At 34.3% G+C, this 17822-nt stretch overlaps 2 protein-coding genes across 2 annotated transcripts; both read right to left on the minus strand.

Moving 5' to 3' along the window:
* Positions 1-7892, minus strand: LOC124917264 (auxilin-related protein 2-like). Its single transcript, XM_047457734.1, has 8 exons — positions 6979-7892; positions 3688-5059; positions 3442-3580; positions 3089-3186; positions 2776-2841; positions 2373-2462; positions 780-956; positions 1-424 (listed from the first exon to the last, which is right to left on the minus strand). Exons 1-8 carry the CDS (start codon positions 7554-7556, stop codon positions 386-388), a joined length of 2559 nt encoding a protein of 852 aa, XP_047313690.1. The 5' UTR covers positions 7557-7892; the 3' UTR covers positions 1-385.
* A 1670-nt stretch (positions 7893-9562) lies between these two features.
* On the minus strand, positions 9563-17712 carry LOC124917269 (ubiquitin carboxyl-terminal hydrolase 5). Its single transcript, XM_047457744.1, has 13 exons — positions 17349-17712; positions 16622-16873; positions 16281-16425; positions 16121-16180; positions 15908-16003; positions 14669-15049; positions 13815-13955; positions 13567-13737; positions 13129-13386; positions 12883-13031; positions 11714-12265; positions 10708-10981; positions 9563-9975 (listed from the first exon to the last, which is right to left on the minus strand). The coding sequence occupies exons 1-13, from the start codon at positions 17468-17470 to the stop codon at positions 9790-9792; spliced, it is 2787 nt and encodes a 928-aa protein (XP_047313700.1). The 5' UTR covers positions 17471-17712; the 3' UTR covers positions 9563-9789.
* Between the last annotated feature and the right edge of the window lie 110 nt (positions 17713-17822).

The following is a 17822-nucleotide window of genomic DNA, read 5'->3' on the forward strand; positions in this document are numbered from 1 at the left end:
TGCAACGAATTCCAACCTCAACTTTTCTTTTCTTTTTAATGCAGCAAATGAATATACATAACAATCATAAGACTCCTCTCTCAACTCTAGTACATAATTTGGTCCATTTCATGGCGGTCCTTGTACTAATAATAATAAACACATAATAGTTATATAAACTCTATTGGATATAGATTAAAACAAATCACCTGTTTGAGCTTCATCAGCTTCCTGCTTCGGCGTACAATGCTGTCATCTATCTCATCACCAATGAGGGAAGTCTTCATTTTTCTTTTAATATATAAATAGGATAAGAAGTAGAAACCCTCTGAAAAGCTCAAAAAGCATTCTTTGAATAGGGTTTCTAAACTGATGGAACTTGACCACATGGTTCCCACATGCCTGCCTAGAAAAGCTCCTCTGAATTGAACTTGTTCCAAGCCTCCTGTTTTGTTATTTTCATAAAAAAAAAGATGTGAGAGCTTGTCCATATTTTGAAAACTAAGAGTTTGAATAGGGTTTCTTTGATTATTTGGATAAAATGACCAAATTGTTTTATATAAATAAATAAAAAATAAGGGTAATTTGGTTCTGATTTGAATGATTGGATTGATGAGACGGTGGTTTATTTGGAAATAATCTCAAATAAATATATTTTTGTACGAGTATATATCTGGGGAAACACAAAAATAACTGGTTTCCTTGCAATTTGCCAAGATGACGATGCAATCAAAGAAGACTGAGAAAATAAATGAGAGGCCGAAGGAATACATAACATTCAAGAAAGGGAGTTTGTTCACCTTGAGAAGGTCAAAAACCTTTTCAGCGACGTACTTCTGTTGAAGAGTGGCGCCTTTCTGTTGCACCTTATCAGGATGGATGCACAAAGTCGCTTTTCTATATACTTTTTTAACTGACGCGCCCACTATCAAATCGGTCAGAGATACAGGTTGCCAGCCACATTCAGGCCAAAGTACCTGACCATCAGATACCAATAGAAGAACCAAATAATCAAAACTAAATTCAAATTCAATTTCACAAGGTTGGTTAAACAATTAACCTAGAAAGAAAGTAGTTGATAAGAGACACCTCAAAAGGAAACAAAGGCCTGTTCAAACTGGTATTTTATCACAATCTGCGATAATATCACAAATCATATTGGAAAATCGTCAAAATGAAAAGTGAGTGATTTACGTTTTGCATTTGGCATCATAAGTGTGATTGATTTAGATAAATTGGTAAAAAACAATTAGCTATTTACTTATCCACTTTTTATATATATATTTTTATCATTTTAACCCTACTATATTGATTATTGTTTTGTTTCTAAGTTAAGAAGTGATTTTTTTTTATTAATGCATATTTTAACTCCATGAATATAAATAAACATAGCTAATGCACTTGATAATTAACATATATAATTAACACAAAAGAATATTAAAAAAGATGAAGAAAGAGTATAGGTCCTTCAATTTGTGACATTTATAGGGAATCAAGGTTTACATGATGCAGAAAACATATGATAAACAAATCTTGAACCTGATTAAGTAGAGAGTAAATGTTCTTACAGAAAATAATCAAAGCCTAGAAGAAAAAAAAGCAATGACAAATCTAGCAGATTATCTCAACCAGTAATATCGAGTTCCAGTTTAGGCAAAACATGCACATAATTACCAGCTTTATTTCATGTTGATCATATCTGAAAACTTGCAATGATCTAGTGCTTGTTTGATGTAGGGTTATTTGAAAAATCAAGATTATGAAAATAAAATATTGTTTGATGAAAAAGTGGGTTATTTGGGTTAGATTACTAAAATATATATTTTGTATCTAATATTTAAATTCTATAAAAAAAAAAAAATAAGGGTAAATTGGTATTTTTATTGATGATTTGATTAATGATGGGATGAACGGTGTTTATAAAAAACAAATAACCCAAGGTCAAACAAACTCCTAATAAATAGTCTGATTATGATATCGTCAAGAAAAAATATATACAAAATGAAGCGAAAAACACTATAATTTGATGATGATCAAGAGAATAATTTGTATACTAAATGAAACAATACAAATTATACTATAATCTGGATCATGATGTAAAATATAATTTGATCATGATTCAAAAATATATATTATACCAAATGAAAAATAAAACTTTCAATTTTCTAAATTTGACGTTTTAAAATGAGATCGTGATTATGACAAAGGTTGTGACAAAATACTAATTTCCAAACAGGCTCACCGTAATAAATGCTATTACAGAGAATAATCAAATTACAGGATACTAAATCACCTAGAATAACAAAAATAAATACAATGCCGAACCTAGCATAATAACTCAACCTGTAATAACGGTTCCAGTTTAGGAAAAATATGCAGATAATGTCACTCACATATTGTAATGTTGATAAAAGTGCTCTCAGATTTCCTTCTTTCCCTGCAGACCATCGTTTGATTTCGATGTCTAATGTCTCCGCAATTCTCTGAAATGGAAACATCTAATAATAAGACAAATAAAACAAACAATACAAAATAATGCAATCAAAAGAAAAAGAAAGTGCAAGTATATATATCTGTCAATAATTTATACTACTTGTAATTGATTGCATCATAACTAGTCAGCAAAGGAAGGTTGAGAACCTATATTAATTATAGGCTTTTTAACAGCAGTTATAAGTTTGAGGCATTAATAAGACTATAATATTCCAACACTAAAGCACAAAAAAAAGCCATTCCCAGTTATACAAACATAGAGGTAACTCTTTTTCAAAAAAAAAAAATATAGAGGTAACTCACATGTCTTTCATCTTGTTCATGCTGAGCTTGAAGATCGCGCTGATTCTTTTCAGCAAGTGCTTTAGCCTGAATATCAAATTCACAGTACAAAAAACACATTTAGAAATAAAATAGAGAATCTTTGGTAATCCCACTTTAGGGTTTGCACCCCTATTTGGGAACACTTCTATTTTTGTTTCTGTATTTGGATTCAAATACTAGGTTAAAAACTAAACTTAGTCAGAAGCATAGTTTAAATTAAAAGTGTTTCCAAGCGGGATCTATTCTCAACCCAACTATAATACAGGAAAACTTTACAGTAGAGAACACATACCGCACGCTCTTGGGTCCTCTGATTGCGCTCCAATCTTGCTCTTCTTCTTTCTTCGGTTTCCCCTTCAACTTCTTGGAAGTCTCCAGATGATGGAGCACCTTCAAAAGCAATGGTATACCATTTTTTTCAATATTGATCAAAATTGAGAAAAATATACATTTGTTATGTTTGCCGAAAATCATAATAATCTAGAAAATAATCTAGATCATGGTAAGAAAATAATTTGTTCAGTGATTCATAAAAATTCTTATACCAAACTAAAAAATAAATAAAATAATTTTCAATTTTAGCTTTGACATCGTGATTGTGATAGAGGTCATGACAAAATACTAATTTCCAAATAGGCTCCTTACCTCCAAATATTGATGAGAGATCATCAACAATATTGGTAGCTGAAGATGCCTTCCTGATATTGGATGAGGTACTAACAAAGGATGTTGTCTTCCTTGTATCAGGTGCTCCCTTGCTTTGATAAAAGGAATCAACGGGATCCTGAAATAGGAGAAAACCCAGGGGATGTATTATGCATTCTTTGTTTTCAATACAAATCTGTAAAAAACAAAAAGATACTGCATACTTGAAAGTACTTAGGTACTCACAGCAGTTGCCCTTGGCCTAGGTGCACTACTAGGACGTGAACCAGCACTAAAGAAGGACTCAAGATCATTGTCATTCTTTTGTTGGCTCATTCTCACAGCAGCAGCTGCTCTATCCCGAGCTTCAACCGCTGCCCTTTGCCGAGCTTCAGCAGCAACCCTTTCTACTGCAGCCCGTTCTGCTTTTGCTGTAGCAGCAGACCTTTCCCTTGCTTCTTTCTCCTTTGCTTCTGCACTCGCCCTATCTCTAGCTTCTGCAGCAGCTTTTTCTGCTCTTCCACGTGCATCTATTGCAGCTCTCTCACGAGCTTCAGCTTGCACTCTCTGAACTGCAGCCCTTTCAGCTTTTAAGCGGGCTTCTGAGGTAGCTCTTTCACGAGCTTCAGCAGCTGCTCTCTCGCGTGCTTCCCTAGTGGCTCTGTCTACAGCTTGTCTCGCTTTGACCCTTTCTCTCTCAACCTCTCTTGCTCTCTCCCTCTCCTCGAGTCTCTTCTGTTCTCTCTCTTCTTCTTCCTTCAGACGCTTTTCATGTTCTAATCTCTCCTGTTCATCTTGCATAAGCAGTTCGTCCTTTTCCTGTTGGGAAGGTTCTTTACTTCTAGAAGTCCTTCCATGCTCTCTCTCTTTAACTTCCTTTGCATATCTGAATCTAGCCTCAGCGTTGTCCATAGCTTCCTTCATAGCAGCTGCAGAAGCAGCAGCAGATGAATTGGCATTCTCTTCTTCACCATAGGCATTGTCATTGTGTCTGCTTCTACTACCCATAGAAAAATCATCAAGTTCATCTACTTGATTCGCTACAGTGCTTTTTCTTGTTGAAAAAAACCCTGCTTCTGGTCTTGGAGGAGGGGGCCTTGATGGTGGAGGGGAAATTGTTGGCTGTGTAACAAGAGGAAAGTCCATCACTGTAAGCCATACTTTTCCAGATGTTTCAACTTGATCTTCAAAGGTATGGCTCATATCGGAAACACTTGGGATGTCAAACATATTTAGATGAGACTCATCAAAACTTCTGTATGACATATTCTTCTGAGAGTGGTTTTCATGGCCACCGAAAGAAGATCTCCCAATTGATTCACTATTGGATGTTTGTTCCATTCTTGTGTTTGATCCTGTTCTCAAGGGGCTACCTTCTTTCACCCTATCTTTAAGGGGGTCAATATCATCAAATAATGCTCCACTGTTGGAGGAACTTGTGGCTTCTACTTTTCTGGAGCTACCAGTCTTACCGATCTCATCCAATGGATCTGCAAACGGGCTTGATGATGAACCTGCTGCTTTTGAGGTTGATTCCAATACAACAAAAGGATCATTCAATACACTAAAAGTTTCTTTTCTTGAATTAGTAGGGGGCTGTCTGGACTCTGAATGTGATCTGTAAAAAAAATATTATTTTTTAATCCAACCTTGTTTGATGAAGGGTTATTTGGATTTAATCCAAGTACCCCCTTATCTCATCATCAATCACTTCAATAAACAACTAATTCAAATTATCAACTAAAATACCCTTTATTTTTTTTATAAGATTTTAAATATTAAATACAAAGGATGTTTTAATCATTTAACCCAAATAATCCACTTTCTCATCAAACAAGGGTTTTCCCTAAAAAAATCAAACAAGCTTGTAGACAGTTGGAATAGAAGCAAGGAATACATGGGATTCCGATATTGCAAGGATCATATATGATATAGAAGAAGAAAAAGAACCGCTGATCCCAAAGAGGATTAAACACAAAGGAGAAGAAATATGAACTAGGCTGGCTTTCTCCACTAATACATAAATAATAACAATGTCTGAGCTCTCCCACCTATAAGCATGCATCATCTCATTTTGGGCTGCAGAAGCATTCCCAAAAACCTGAGATCAATATTGGACCAGTGCAAAAAAACATCCCTGGAAAATATGTACTAAAAAAAGCAAGAGCATAGCATCATTATCTTTATTTGTGGCAAAAGGCATTTCTTTTGGTGGCTGACATCTTAGGGGTCTGTTTTTGCTTATAACTTTATTACTATAAAAGGAAAAGGAGATACAACTTGCTTGCTATAAACAGAGATTTACCCAATCATGGTTTTAAAAAACAGAGATGCAGTGTAGGTGGTTTGGCACTATTTAGGCAATGAGAAAAGGGACAATGTGGAATCTCGTGATATTATGAGATGAGATTTCTTTAAAGGATTTTCCTTCTAAAGGTGGTCCATTTCACAGCATACCATTGGTCTATCATCATAGAGATGAAGCTCACCTGTAATAGAGCTTCTGAAAATAAAGGAGGCAACTCGTACTTAACCAAAAGATGAAGCAATTTCCTATATCCTTATTGGCCATTTGATCATTTAACTACTCGTAATGCAGGAATAGGAAACTATTAACAATATTGTGAGGAGCACATAGAAGAAATAAATGAAGACAGCTAAAATTCAAGTTCGAAAAATAATTCTATAGCAGTGTGAATTACGATGAGAGAAAGAGAGGTCAGATCTCGCTCATCCGCTAAAAGAGTTGAGCTCCAAGTTGACCTCTGCTCTTTTGTTTTAGAGCTTTGAGTTTCTATTTTGGAACTTTCCCACATCTGACTTGTATTACTACTATGGTTTAGGGTTTTCTCCACAGTTGATGCCACTTTCGCGTCAAATGTGGTTAGTAAAAAGATACTACCGTTTCAAAATATACAGGAATTGGAAACTTTTGGTGGTTATCACTTATGCTTGTACAGGATATATGTGGGGTAGTAACTCGAATTGGGCGCTAAGATCTCTTAGAAAAGAAGATTGTCTATCTTGCCTTGATGCAATAAATCAACTTCGGCATGTAAAGGACATGAATTCTATGTCATTTTGAGGTACATACAGCACCTGAGCATCTCATATGCAAGCAAAATTCTTCAATAGATGATGTACACAATATTTCAATAGTTCTTAGTAAACAGTCAAATTATAATATTATTGTGCATTCATAACGAGTTGAATTATGATCGCATAAGAGACCTTAGAACTTAGGATCTGCGACCTTGAATTCAGGTGCGCCTTGAGATGGACCATTGTCTCCTTTTTGTTGATTTTCCAAGTCTTACCTACCTTTTGAGTTTTATTCTGATTTGATTGTCACTTATGACTACTAAGGTCATAACTTATGACTGTAGGTTTTCTATGGTTCACCATAATTTTTGTATTGACTAATGAAATGGTTTTATCCTTAAAAAAAAAAAACCTAATTGTGCATTCACAATAATCCTGAAATCATTCAATCTCCATAATGAATTCAGTACAGTTGCAGCAAGAAAAGCTATGTACCTGATGCTTGCAGAAGAACCAGTGCGGCCAAAGCCTGGTAGAAGATCATCCATTTCTCCAGAACTCTTTTGATTACTGGCTTCCGATTTTAGATTCCTGCCTAAATTTCCAAGAAGATCATCAAAAGCAGCAGCACTTTGCCGCTGCGATTCTGGAGGCGAAGAAATGCTCCTAAAAGCATCATCATCAAATCTAACTGAAGAAGATGTAGCTTTAGTCTTCAAACCAGGCAAGCCATCGAAAATGTCCTCATCATAGACCGGCTTGTCATACACTGGCGATGACGATGGTTTCTCGTTCTTCGTGCTATTGAACCCCGAGGTCGACGAACTCTTGAAGATGGAATCATAATCCAAATCTCCTAAAGTAGACGCCGGTTTACTGTTATCGTTGTAAGTTGAGTATTTGGGTGGGCCACCAAAGACATCATTGAACAACGATTCATCTGGGTTGTGATCATCGTATCGAGGCCGCCGCTCACCTGCATCTCCAATATTGGCTCTAGACGCCGACATGGGAGCTGCTTTTCCTTGGGGTTTGTACCCAAAATCTCTCGCTAACATTCCGAAATCGTCCATTTACAGCCCTTTTCAGCTCCCTAAAGCAAAATTAATTTCTTCAAGATCCTGAAATCTATCGGATCTAGCAATTTCTGTTGGAATCGAGCCTGAGAGAATTACTCTCGAGGGTTCGAAATCAGATTGTTGAAAGGATCAACTAAAAATCTGAACAAAATGAGGGATTTTATGTTGATTATGAGCCATTCAGGATCAAGAAACAAACGAGGGAAACCGAAACGATTGACGATCCATCTATACTTGTTCATACATGTAATCTATCATGGTTTGGCAGAGAAAATCAGCTCGATTGTTTTTTCTTTTCCTTTATTTTCTTATTGTTCTTCGTCTCTCTATAGAAGGTTGAAGAAGATTAAGAGTTTGGGAGTTAATTTGAATAAATAAATAGAGACCTAAATGTAAATTAGAGAATAATACTTTGGTGGAGCAACTTTTTTTACCCAAAAGTTCATATTGATAGCTCACATTGGTTTTTCAAAATCTTGGGTTAGATTAGCCATTTAAAGATGGTTCCATTTAGCTTGGTCGGCTATTCGATTTGAACGGTTCAAATTTTCACACACTCGTTGGTATAAACGTATTAAATCTCTAATAATGTTTTTCAATTATATATGTCGAAAATTAAATTTTTATATGATATAATACAAGGGTTTGATCGAATAAACGACGTTTTACACCGATGATTGATAAGTAGGAATGTTGTCATGTCAACTTTCACTTTAAAAAATTATTTGACTAGAGCAATGTTTTCACTTGTATAATATATTGAAATTAGTTTTAAGAACATATAAAGAAATCATGATATAAATGTGATAACATGGAAATAAGTTAGAGAAATTAAATAAGAAAGTGAATGGAACTTTAATATCCAACTACAACTAGACATCATTTCAATAAATTAAAAACAATTAAATCTTTAAAAAAAATGAATTTGTGGTGTATTGCAATGTAATGAATGTATAATTTCAATCTTCTTCTTTTTTTTGTGAACATGTAAAGTGAAAAATGTGGAGAAGACAGTTTTAAATAAGTTTATGTATTTATTTTGTTGATATAGACTTAGTTAATCTGCTTTAAAGTGATAAGTTTCTCTATCTTTCATTTATTTGTTGTAACTTATACAACATATGTTATTGTCATTCTTTTTGAATTTTATTTTGCTTTAGTTTGGTCATGCTGAATCCAGGATTGCTCAATTAATAAATGCATCTTTATTTATTTATAATTTGTCTGAAAATATTTCTTCCAATGATGTTCTACTCCTTGAACTCATTTAAAAACTTATATTTTGAGATTAGAAAATAATATTTTTTATATTATATTATTTTATGAATCATGATTCAAATTGATTACAATTTTTTACTTTATTTCTAAATAATTTTATAAATAGTGATTCAAATCAAATTATTGTATGTATCATAGTCAAAAACTAGTTTCTAAATTATAATTTTGTTACAAATAATTTTTTTCAAATCATGATAATGAATAGGTTGTAGTTTGGTCTATATTTTTGTGATGATAAATAGAATTTAATAAAAGTTTGAGTTAGAGCTAAGGCGACAAATTAGTTGCAACAAATTAGTTAAGCTACTCGTGAGTCGCTCGGTCAAAACTTGACTTGACCAAATTTGAGTCGAATTCGAGCCAATTCGTTTAATATTCGAGTCGAACTCATATAATATTTGTTTGATGGTAGGTAAAACTTGATAATAAATAATATATTTATTTAGTTTAATATTAAAATTTAAAATAAATATTTTTCTTTACAAATATTTGAAAATTTTAGTTTATTTCAAATTGAGCAAATGGTAGGTAAATAGTCGAGTCGAGCTCAAATTTAAAAACTCATTCGAACTCGAATCGAGTTCGAACCGATACATTTGTTGCCCTAATTATTTGATAATCAAATAAAATAACGATAATAATCTATGAACCATTTTACTTGCATTAAGATTTGAGAATGATAATTATGAAGGTTCAACAAAGAAAGTTAAGAAGACTAAGTGTGACTACAAAATGTATTTCAGACAAACAAAGAAAAGACACATGTATTTATGATGATAATAATCTATCAACTATTTACACTCCATTCCATCTTCCTACAATGAACTGAACTGATCTCAACATCTCCTTATACAACAACATTTTCACCATATTTTTCTTTCTCCAACAGTAAATTAGTTAACATGTTTTCTCCATTGGTCTAATTCTGAATAATCAATCAATTTTTTTATCAGCTTGTTGCTGCAAATTGATGTTGTTGTCTCCCATTGCTGCCATTGGCCCCGACCCCGATTGTCTCTTCAGTTCTCACCCTCTTGTAGAAAAGCACATAAGCAGCCATTGACTTTACATCTTCTTCGTTTATAGGAGATATATGGCTATCATCAAAGTTGTACCACCTCTTTTCATCCATTAGCTGCATACATACATACATATGATAATTGAAAAAATATGGCTAATACTTGTTACAAGGGGAAAGAGTTAGAGCTAATGCCCGATGATAAATAGATTAGTAGGATTATGTTATAGTTATGAGATGAATTAGTTGAATACTCTTTTTAGAGTTTCTATCTCTCTCTCATCCCAGTTGTATTTTACAAGATAACCCTATTAATCTATTTATACTATTTTATTTGTAGCCGACAATGATCCGACTCCAACCATCGGGGCATTAGTCATAACCCTTTCCCCCTTATAACACTATCCTATAAAAATCACTTCAAGTAGATTTTTGATGGTTAAAACATATGTGAACTCATAATAAAGCCATCAAAATCAATTCTTCAATTTTGAAATCCTTCCTTAAACTATTACTTTTCAATATAAGCAGCCCTTTATAACAGCAAAAATTCATTTTAGTTGAAGGGACTCTTTTATTGTTTTTTGTCGCATCTAACACCTATTTAACTTAAAAGGAAAAAAAATCTCATTCCCTAAACCCTAAATAGGTGTTGATGCAACCGAAAATTTAAAATGTCAAACAAAAAAAAATCGATTAAAAAACTATAGATGAAAATGGTTTCATAATTGAAACGATGATTATACGAGAAAGAAATAATAAAAGGGTTCAAACTACTCTTTCAAAAATACATCAACAGATGAAGCAAACGAGACTTGAACATTAAAAGAAGAGAGTTTTGTTAATCACCTTGATATGAGCAGTGTAGTGGCCGCTACCCATACCTCCATAGTGATTGGTCAAGGCATAGAGCTCGTAAAGCTCAGGCCGAGTGTCCTTCTTGTGTGCAACATAATTTGTCAAGTCAAAATCATATATAGGAAAATTGACAAAAGTTTCCAACTTATGCTTCATTGACCTGCTGTATGAAAACCTTTTCAAATGGATAACAAGCACTTCAGGAAGCCTCCACAGATCAAGCTTCTTGCTTGCTTGTCGACGTTCCTTGCATTGAGGGCAATACCTGGATAGATGAACATTATGCCACTATAATGTCATAAGATCTGATAAAATACAGAAACATCTATCTTTTTCTCTCTTTTTTCAAATTAATTTTTAAAAATACCAATACCAATATAAAACATTGCTGCAAATCCATAGATTACTAGGTAATTCTAATTAAATAATTACAAACCAACACTTGAAATATATGTTAAATCTAGATAGAATGCAAATGCATAGTTTTCCTCCAAATTTATAAATTACATTTATATATCTACCACAAAGGATTTGATAGGTTTATATTTGTTTTGTTATACATTTTTCTCATGTGAATCGTGATCCACAAAAATTATGTTTGCCAAAAATCACAATTATATAGAAAATAATGAATCATAATCCCAAAAGCAAATCTCTATACTAAATGAAACAAAAATTACACTATAATCAATATCATGACCTAAATAATAATTTGTATACCAAATGAAGTAACAAGAATCACACTTTAATTTGGACCATGGTCCAAAAAATACTTATATCAAACAAAATAAATTACTTCACAATTTTAACTTTGGCAATTTTCCAATGGAGGTGATTGTGAAAAAAATACCAATTTCCAAACAGGTTCATTATAAAAGTTCTCAGCATTACCATAAAGGATCAATTTCAAAAAGGGCAAAAATAAACAGTTAACCCATGGAACCTCTTTAGAACAAACAAGAATGAATAGAATAGAATAGAATAGAAAGAAACTAACCACATGTCTTCAGGCACCAATGGCTCTTCACGCAAGAAAGCTTCCAGGCATGTATACAAAGAAAGGGGTTCATTACGAGCTTTCTTGGTAATCGGTCCATATTTGCACACTTCTGGCAAATTTTCCAAGTGGCTAGTGTCATACTTCTCCAAAAGCTTGTCTGACCAATCAAGAAAGACTAAGATCGACATGGAAGAGGAGGAAATTTTAACGGCTTTATCTTCTCCTACAGATAGGTTAATGCACGTATTATTTTCATCAACCAACTGAAGAAGAAGCTTCTGGGGGTTAGCTTTCTTATCGTCGCCATCTTTTATAGAGTCTGTCACATCCGTCGAATTAATAGCATGAGACCGGTCTGATACTTCTGATGATACATTAGTACCGATATCTGTATTATCAATGTTCTGAGGTTTGAGCATGGGGAAAATCATTGTGTGAACCATTGCCTGTATATCACTTCTTCTAACAACATAATCATATGGGATTGGAGATACAAGAGGAGTTCCATATGGCTTCCATCCCATTGTGCCCTTGGCATTACCAGCTTGCCTAAAAATATATAACACATTAAACAGGGAATATAAAAAAGAGACAAATAACAAAGTTGACAGAAATCAAGTGGATAAAGTTCTATGTGTGGCTGTGATCATTAGAAACAGGAAGATATAGACTTAGGCTTATGTTTGATAACATAATCAAGTGCTTATTTTTGAATTAGGTTCATTTGGTAACTGCTATTTAAAACCATTTAATTATTTAGGTTCGGCTTAAATTAAGCTAAACAAATAGTGTAATTCAGTAACTTGTGATCAGCTTAACTCGGTAATATAGTAAGGACAACAACTTTAACACTTATAAATGAATCAAATTAACAAGGGTAAAATAATCTCTAAGTACTTTTTCAACATTAGTTCCATATTTTATCAAATAAAAAAATTACATATTTGTATTTAGTTTATTCAACATTTAATTTTGAGACACTTAATTAATTAGGATTCAAACACTTACTTTTCAGTTTTATCAAACACATCCTTCAATAGACAGATATTTTATTCAAAATGAGCTATTTAGTAGGCATGGACACTTTAGCTGGACTCTAACAAGAGAGAAAGGATTGGAACAAAACCAACATCAACAATTCATCACATGTAGCAAGATGTACTTACTTCTCCTCCCGGCGATGTACTAACTGAAGGTACTTAGTGTTCTTTGTGGACTTTGGAATCTTGTAGGCAGCAATGTGATCATCATCTTTTATTGAAGACAATGATATGAGAGGATCTTCCAAGAACTTGTGTATCAGATGGCCTCTTATCTGAAAGAAAGCAACCATATTTACATTGTAAAGCCAGAGAGAGCAGAAATATGATTAATACCACCACTGATCTAGTTCAATAATTGACATTACTCACTTCGGCCAGCAAAAGCTTTTCATTATGCTTTAGGGAAGAAGAATTGCTAATGGCTTGGATCAAGTCCCTGCAGCGACCTTGTTTTGGAACAGATACAGTGCAAACATTTGGTAGAGCAAATCCATCGCAAGTGAATACTGTTACCGTCATACTCCGGGTGGTGGTTGATTGAAGAGGTAAAGATAGATACATGAATGGATCAAAAGTAACAGAAATTTTGTTACAAACTGGGCAAACCAGTGTAGACTTGTATTGACCCTGTCAAAATAAGTTTTACTCAGCTACAGTGATGGGAAAATATCACAGTGGTAGCAGTACTACTCAGAACAAGATAGTGAAGACTTCAAGTATATGAAAAGTCAAATATCCATAAGATATGGGAAGCAGACCAAAGGAATGGAATTTACATGCTATCTATGAGAATCGAAAGTATTATACCTGACACACATCCACAATGATGGAATCATTTCGTGCAATGTGATTTGCCCAATACTCATCAGCAACTTCTTCATCAAGCCTCCCATCAGCATCCCTAGATTTTATATAAGGTTTATGTTTCACACGATTCAAATCTTCATGAAGTCCATCCAACAGAAATGCAAGGAGTTCCTGAGCAGACAATTAACTGTTTAGCTGCTTACGACCATTTAACGATAAGCTCAAGCAAATCAATAATTGTATTAAACCTGAGAATCGTGCTGATTGTATCCACTGAATTGAGGGGCAAAACGAGCAAGCTTGGCTTTAAATTGTCTAGGTGAAAGAGGTGTTCGTCCAGGTGCCCATAGTTTCCGCAGTAATTCCCCAAATGCTAGAGCTAATTCACCCTGTAAATCATGAAGGTTGATTAAAGTTGTAGGAGAGCTTCAGAAAAGACAAGCTAGCGATATTTGCTAGCAGAACCGCTGTTACAATTCGTACAACTTCAGATGAAAGTGGGAACAAGCTTAATAATTTTCAACCATTTACATTCACAAATAAAATTGCCTCTGTAACTTTTGTAGCAAGGGGAATTTTTGACAGCTATTTCTAGCACAGCAGTCCAAAACTTTAAATCTGGAAACTGTTTGATATAAGCTATTAGTCTGCTGGACATAACCTTCTTAAAGAAATGAATAATCTTGTGATTGAACTGTCAAGCTTAATACAAGTAGAAATTCTAAGAGTCGCTGACACAAGTCTTCCAAAATATTATTTCAACTGCTTGTAAGGAAAGTCTTGCCAAGAACTGCAAAATATTTGTTTCTCAAAATTTCACAATTTATTTTTCAAATTAAATTGTGATCTTACACAACCAACACTTTTTTACCAAACTAGAATATATTTGTTACAACTACGAATTTGGTGATTTCTAATGGGATCGAGATACAACCAATTTTTTCCTTCTAAAAATCACATTTTCAGATTAGGCTAATACAAACATCATAAGCAAGATGGACCAGAAATGAATTAGGAAGAAAAACAGCAACCATTATAATTTGTTTTATTGTGTAAGAACACCAACAGAAATTATTAAAGCAAAGAGAAAAAAAGGACTTACCACCATGCCTAAAGGATTCTGCCAGTTTATTTCTTTATGATAGTCTTCCCTAAAATATCGAGCAAACTCTGGTGTATGAACAAGGCATTGTATTGCACTATTCATAAAACAAGTATTTCCAAGGTTCAACAATCCAGTCAGACCACCAGAAGCTCCCCTCGTAGTGACACCACTGGTTCCAAAAGCATTTTCTGGGGAGGTACTATTTTGCAACAGTGACGATTCTGAAATTCCATTTCTATTCAATCCCTTGCTTGCAGAGAGCGAAAGGCTTGACTTTGGAAGCTCCTCCACAAGAGCCGGACCTTGGTTCTTATCTGCATGTCCATTTTCTTGAACAGAACATGAAGAAGCGTCTAAAGCAACCTCCTCCACTAAAATCTGTTGCAAAAGAATTGAAAACAAAGGTATATAAGTGAAGGCTCATAAATTTTCTCTTTTCTTTTAGACCACATTTTTTTCCTATAGAACAACAGGAGGCTAACACAACATCTGACTGCCATGACCACCCACTTTTAACAAGGTGATTTTCCCACTTATTATAAAGGTGCTTTGAGTGGGAATCGAACTTAATACCTCAATTTATTATTAAGTTCAAGACTCTTACCACTTGAGCTACATAGGATAATGCTCTTAGATATTTGTACTCAGGCAACCAAGAATCCATCAAGAGTTTTGTAGGCAAAAGATTTATCCAGAACCAGAAATTTCTAAAATCTGAACATATAGCACGGAAGTATGCATGGGAATTAGTTTCATTGCTCTAGGAGAGTCTTACACTACGAAAGAATCAAATTATCTCTAAAGATCGTACCTCAGAACAAACCATTCAGTAACAACATAAAACAACGCCTTCTATTTAAAAGATGAAATTGATCTCCCATATGGTACATGGTCACACTTTATCAAATGAAACTAGAAAGTAGTTAGAGCTAATAGTGGCACAATGATGTGCATAGCCATGTTATGGTCACCTAAAGTTGAGCCTAACAGGTTTATTCCACAATTAATTAACAATTATTACTCTAAGAAAATATGGAGCAGTTCTTTTTCCTTCTTTTTTTAGACCAGAGTCTTTTTCCCTAGGACAGCCATGAAATGACACTTCAATCAAGGTGCTTTGAGTGGGAATCGAACCACCTCGAAATATGATGCAGTTCTTTAGACATAAAGCTCAGTAGGTTTTAGAAATAATGGATCCAAAAAGATCCCCCCAAGAAATGAAGGATAAAGACTCACATCTTGATCCATTTGTACATTGGCATCATCAAGCGTTTTGTCCATGTTGTTCATCAATGCATGTTTCCGACGTCCATAGTAGTCCCATATGCAGACCTGTGCGAAAGAAAAACTTTCAATAACGAAAGAATGTTCAGAAAAAAAGCAATAAAATCCAGCACCGTTAAGCCAACTCAATCAGCTATGAAATATCAATTGAAGGGAGATCTTTACTTGTGTTGGATCAAGACTAAATATCTCACAGGCTCTTTTATGAAGTTCCCCAATAGTTTCCTGCCAATTTTGAGACAGTTTACTCTTTTATCTGCAGAACAAAGAAAAAAAGGTGCATGTCTGCAGAATATGCATTTCACAATCATAAATCAGTCTCTACCTTTTTGCTAATTCTGATAGTAGTGTTGTCACCTTTAGGCGTCAAATGTAGATGAAGGCGCAAAGGATATACTTCTACTGCCAATTCTGTTTGGGAGAGACCACAATTGATTACTTTTCGAGCCAATATAGGACCACCTCCGTACCTGAACCCATCAAACACTCAGGTAAGTAGTGTTGTCACCTTTAGGCGTCAAATGTAGATGATGATGATATATCTAAGAGCTTTATGACTAGCTGAATAATGAAATGTAGGGATTTCAGTAAGTAAAAGATCGTAAGTAAATCATGCCATTATTTATGATTTTACAAAGAAGTTAATAAAACCATGTCCCAGCTTACCATGCATATAACTGATTCCAAACTTCCTCTGGAAGAAGTATATAATCGGTGCCTTCAACTAAAGTATCAAGAAGCTCAATACCAGCAGCATCATCTTCTGATGCAGCTTCATATATCAAATCAGAATTGTCTATAGCCAATGGCCTCTTTATATTGGTTAAACCAGCTGACTCATGATGATCGGAAGATGATCCTTCTGGAACCATATTTGCCTGGTTCTGGTAAACAAACTGAAGCCAGTCTTGCCACCATCTAAAATTGATCAATGCAAATAGGGGAAGAAAAGAAAAACAATTAATATAATTCCTACCTAAAACAAGTCAACTAGCTATTGAGATTATTTGTTGAATCACTAAACTAGATTGATATATCGTCTGCAGCCACATGAGTCCCTTAATTTAGAAGCAAGCTCATATGCAACTTAACATTCTGGATTTCAATACTCGTACTAATCTTTGCTGCTTTCATCGAAATGAGACAAATAAACATAGAAAACCTATCCAAACGTCTGATCCATATCAATTGAAGAAGTAGAGAGAGACACGGGCAAAATCATGCCTAAACTCCAGTGTGTCTAAACCCTAGTCTTTTGCAGCTAAAGAGTAAGAAAATAAAAAAAAAAAACGGATGACACAAAAGTAGAAGCAGTAGCGATAATCAGAGATACTACAACAGAACAGCAGGGGAGATTAAAGAAGAAAAGAAAACACATTTGGGATTTGAATACCTCTGTGTTATTAAATAAAAAATATCTCCTTCTTTAGTTTGAGCTTCGGCAGTCAAGTAAAGGTCTCTAATTTTCAGTTTCTCCTCCTCCGGCGCGGGCTCCGGTACGTCATTGGATACCATCTTCTCTTAGCCCTTGCTGCTCTGCCTTCTTCTTCTTCTTCTTCTTCTTCTCTATCTGAAGAAGGAATTGCAGCTAATCTGGTACATATACAATAAATCTAGAATTGCAAGAATGAGCACATTCAAGAGTTAAGAAATCTCGGATCTCTGCAGAATCGCAACCTGTTATACCACCAGTCGCAAGCAATTCACTATCTTTCTCTCTCAATATTATGTAAAACGGAAATACTCCACTATGCTATGCTATGTGAGAACAAGGTTTTCTGTAAGCGCTTGAAGACGACGCGTATCAAATTATAATCTTACCCTCAAAGTAAATTCTAAATCAATAATTGTTCTTAAATGAAATAAA

The sequence above is a fragment of the Impatiens glandulifera genome, chromosome 1, assembly GCF_907164915.1.
Source record: "Impatiens glandulifera chromosome 1, dImpGla2.1, whole genome shotgun sequence".
Taxonomy (NCBI): Eukaryota; Viridiplantae; Streptophyta; class Magnoliopsida; order Ericales; family Balsaminaceae; genus Impatiens; species Impatiens glandulifera.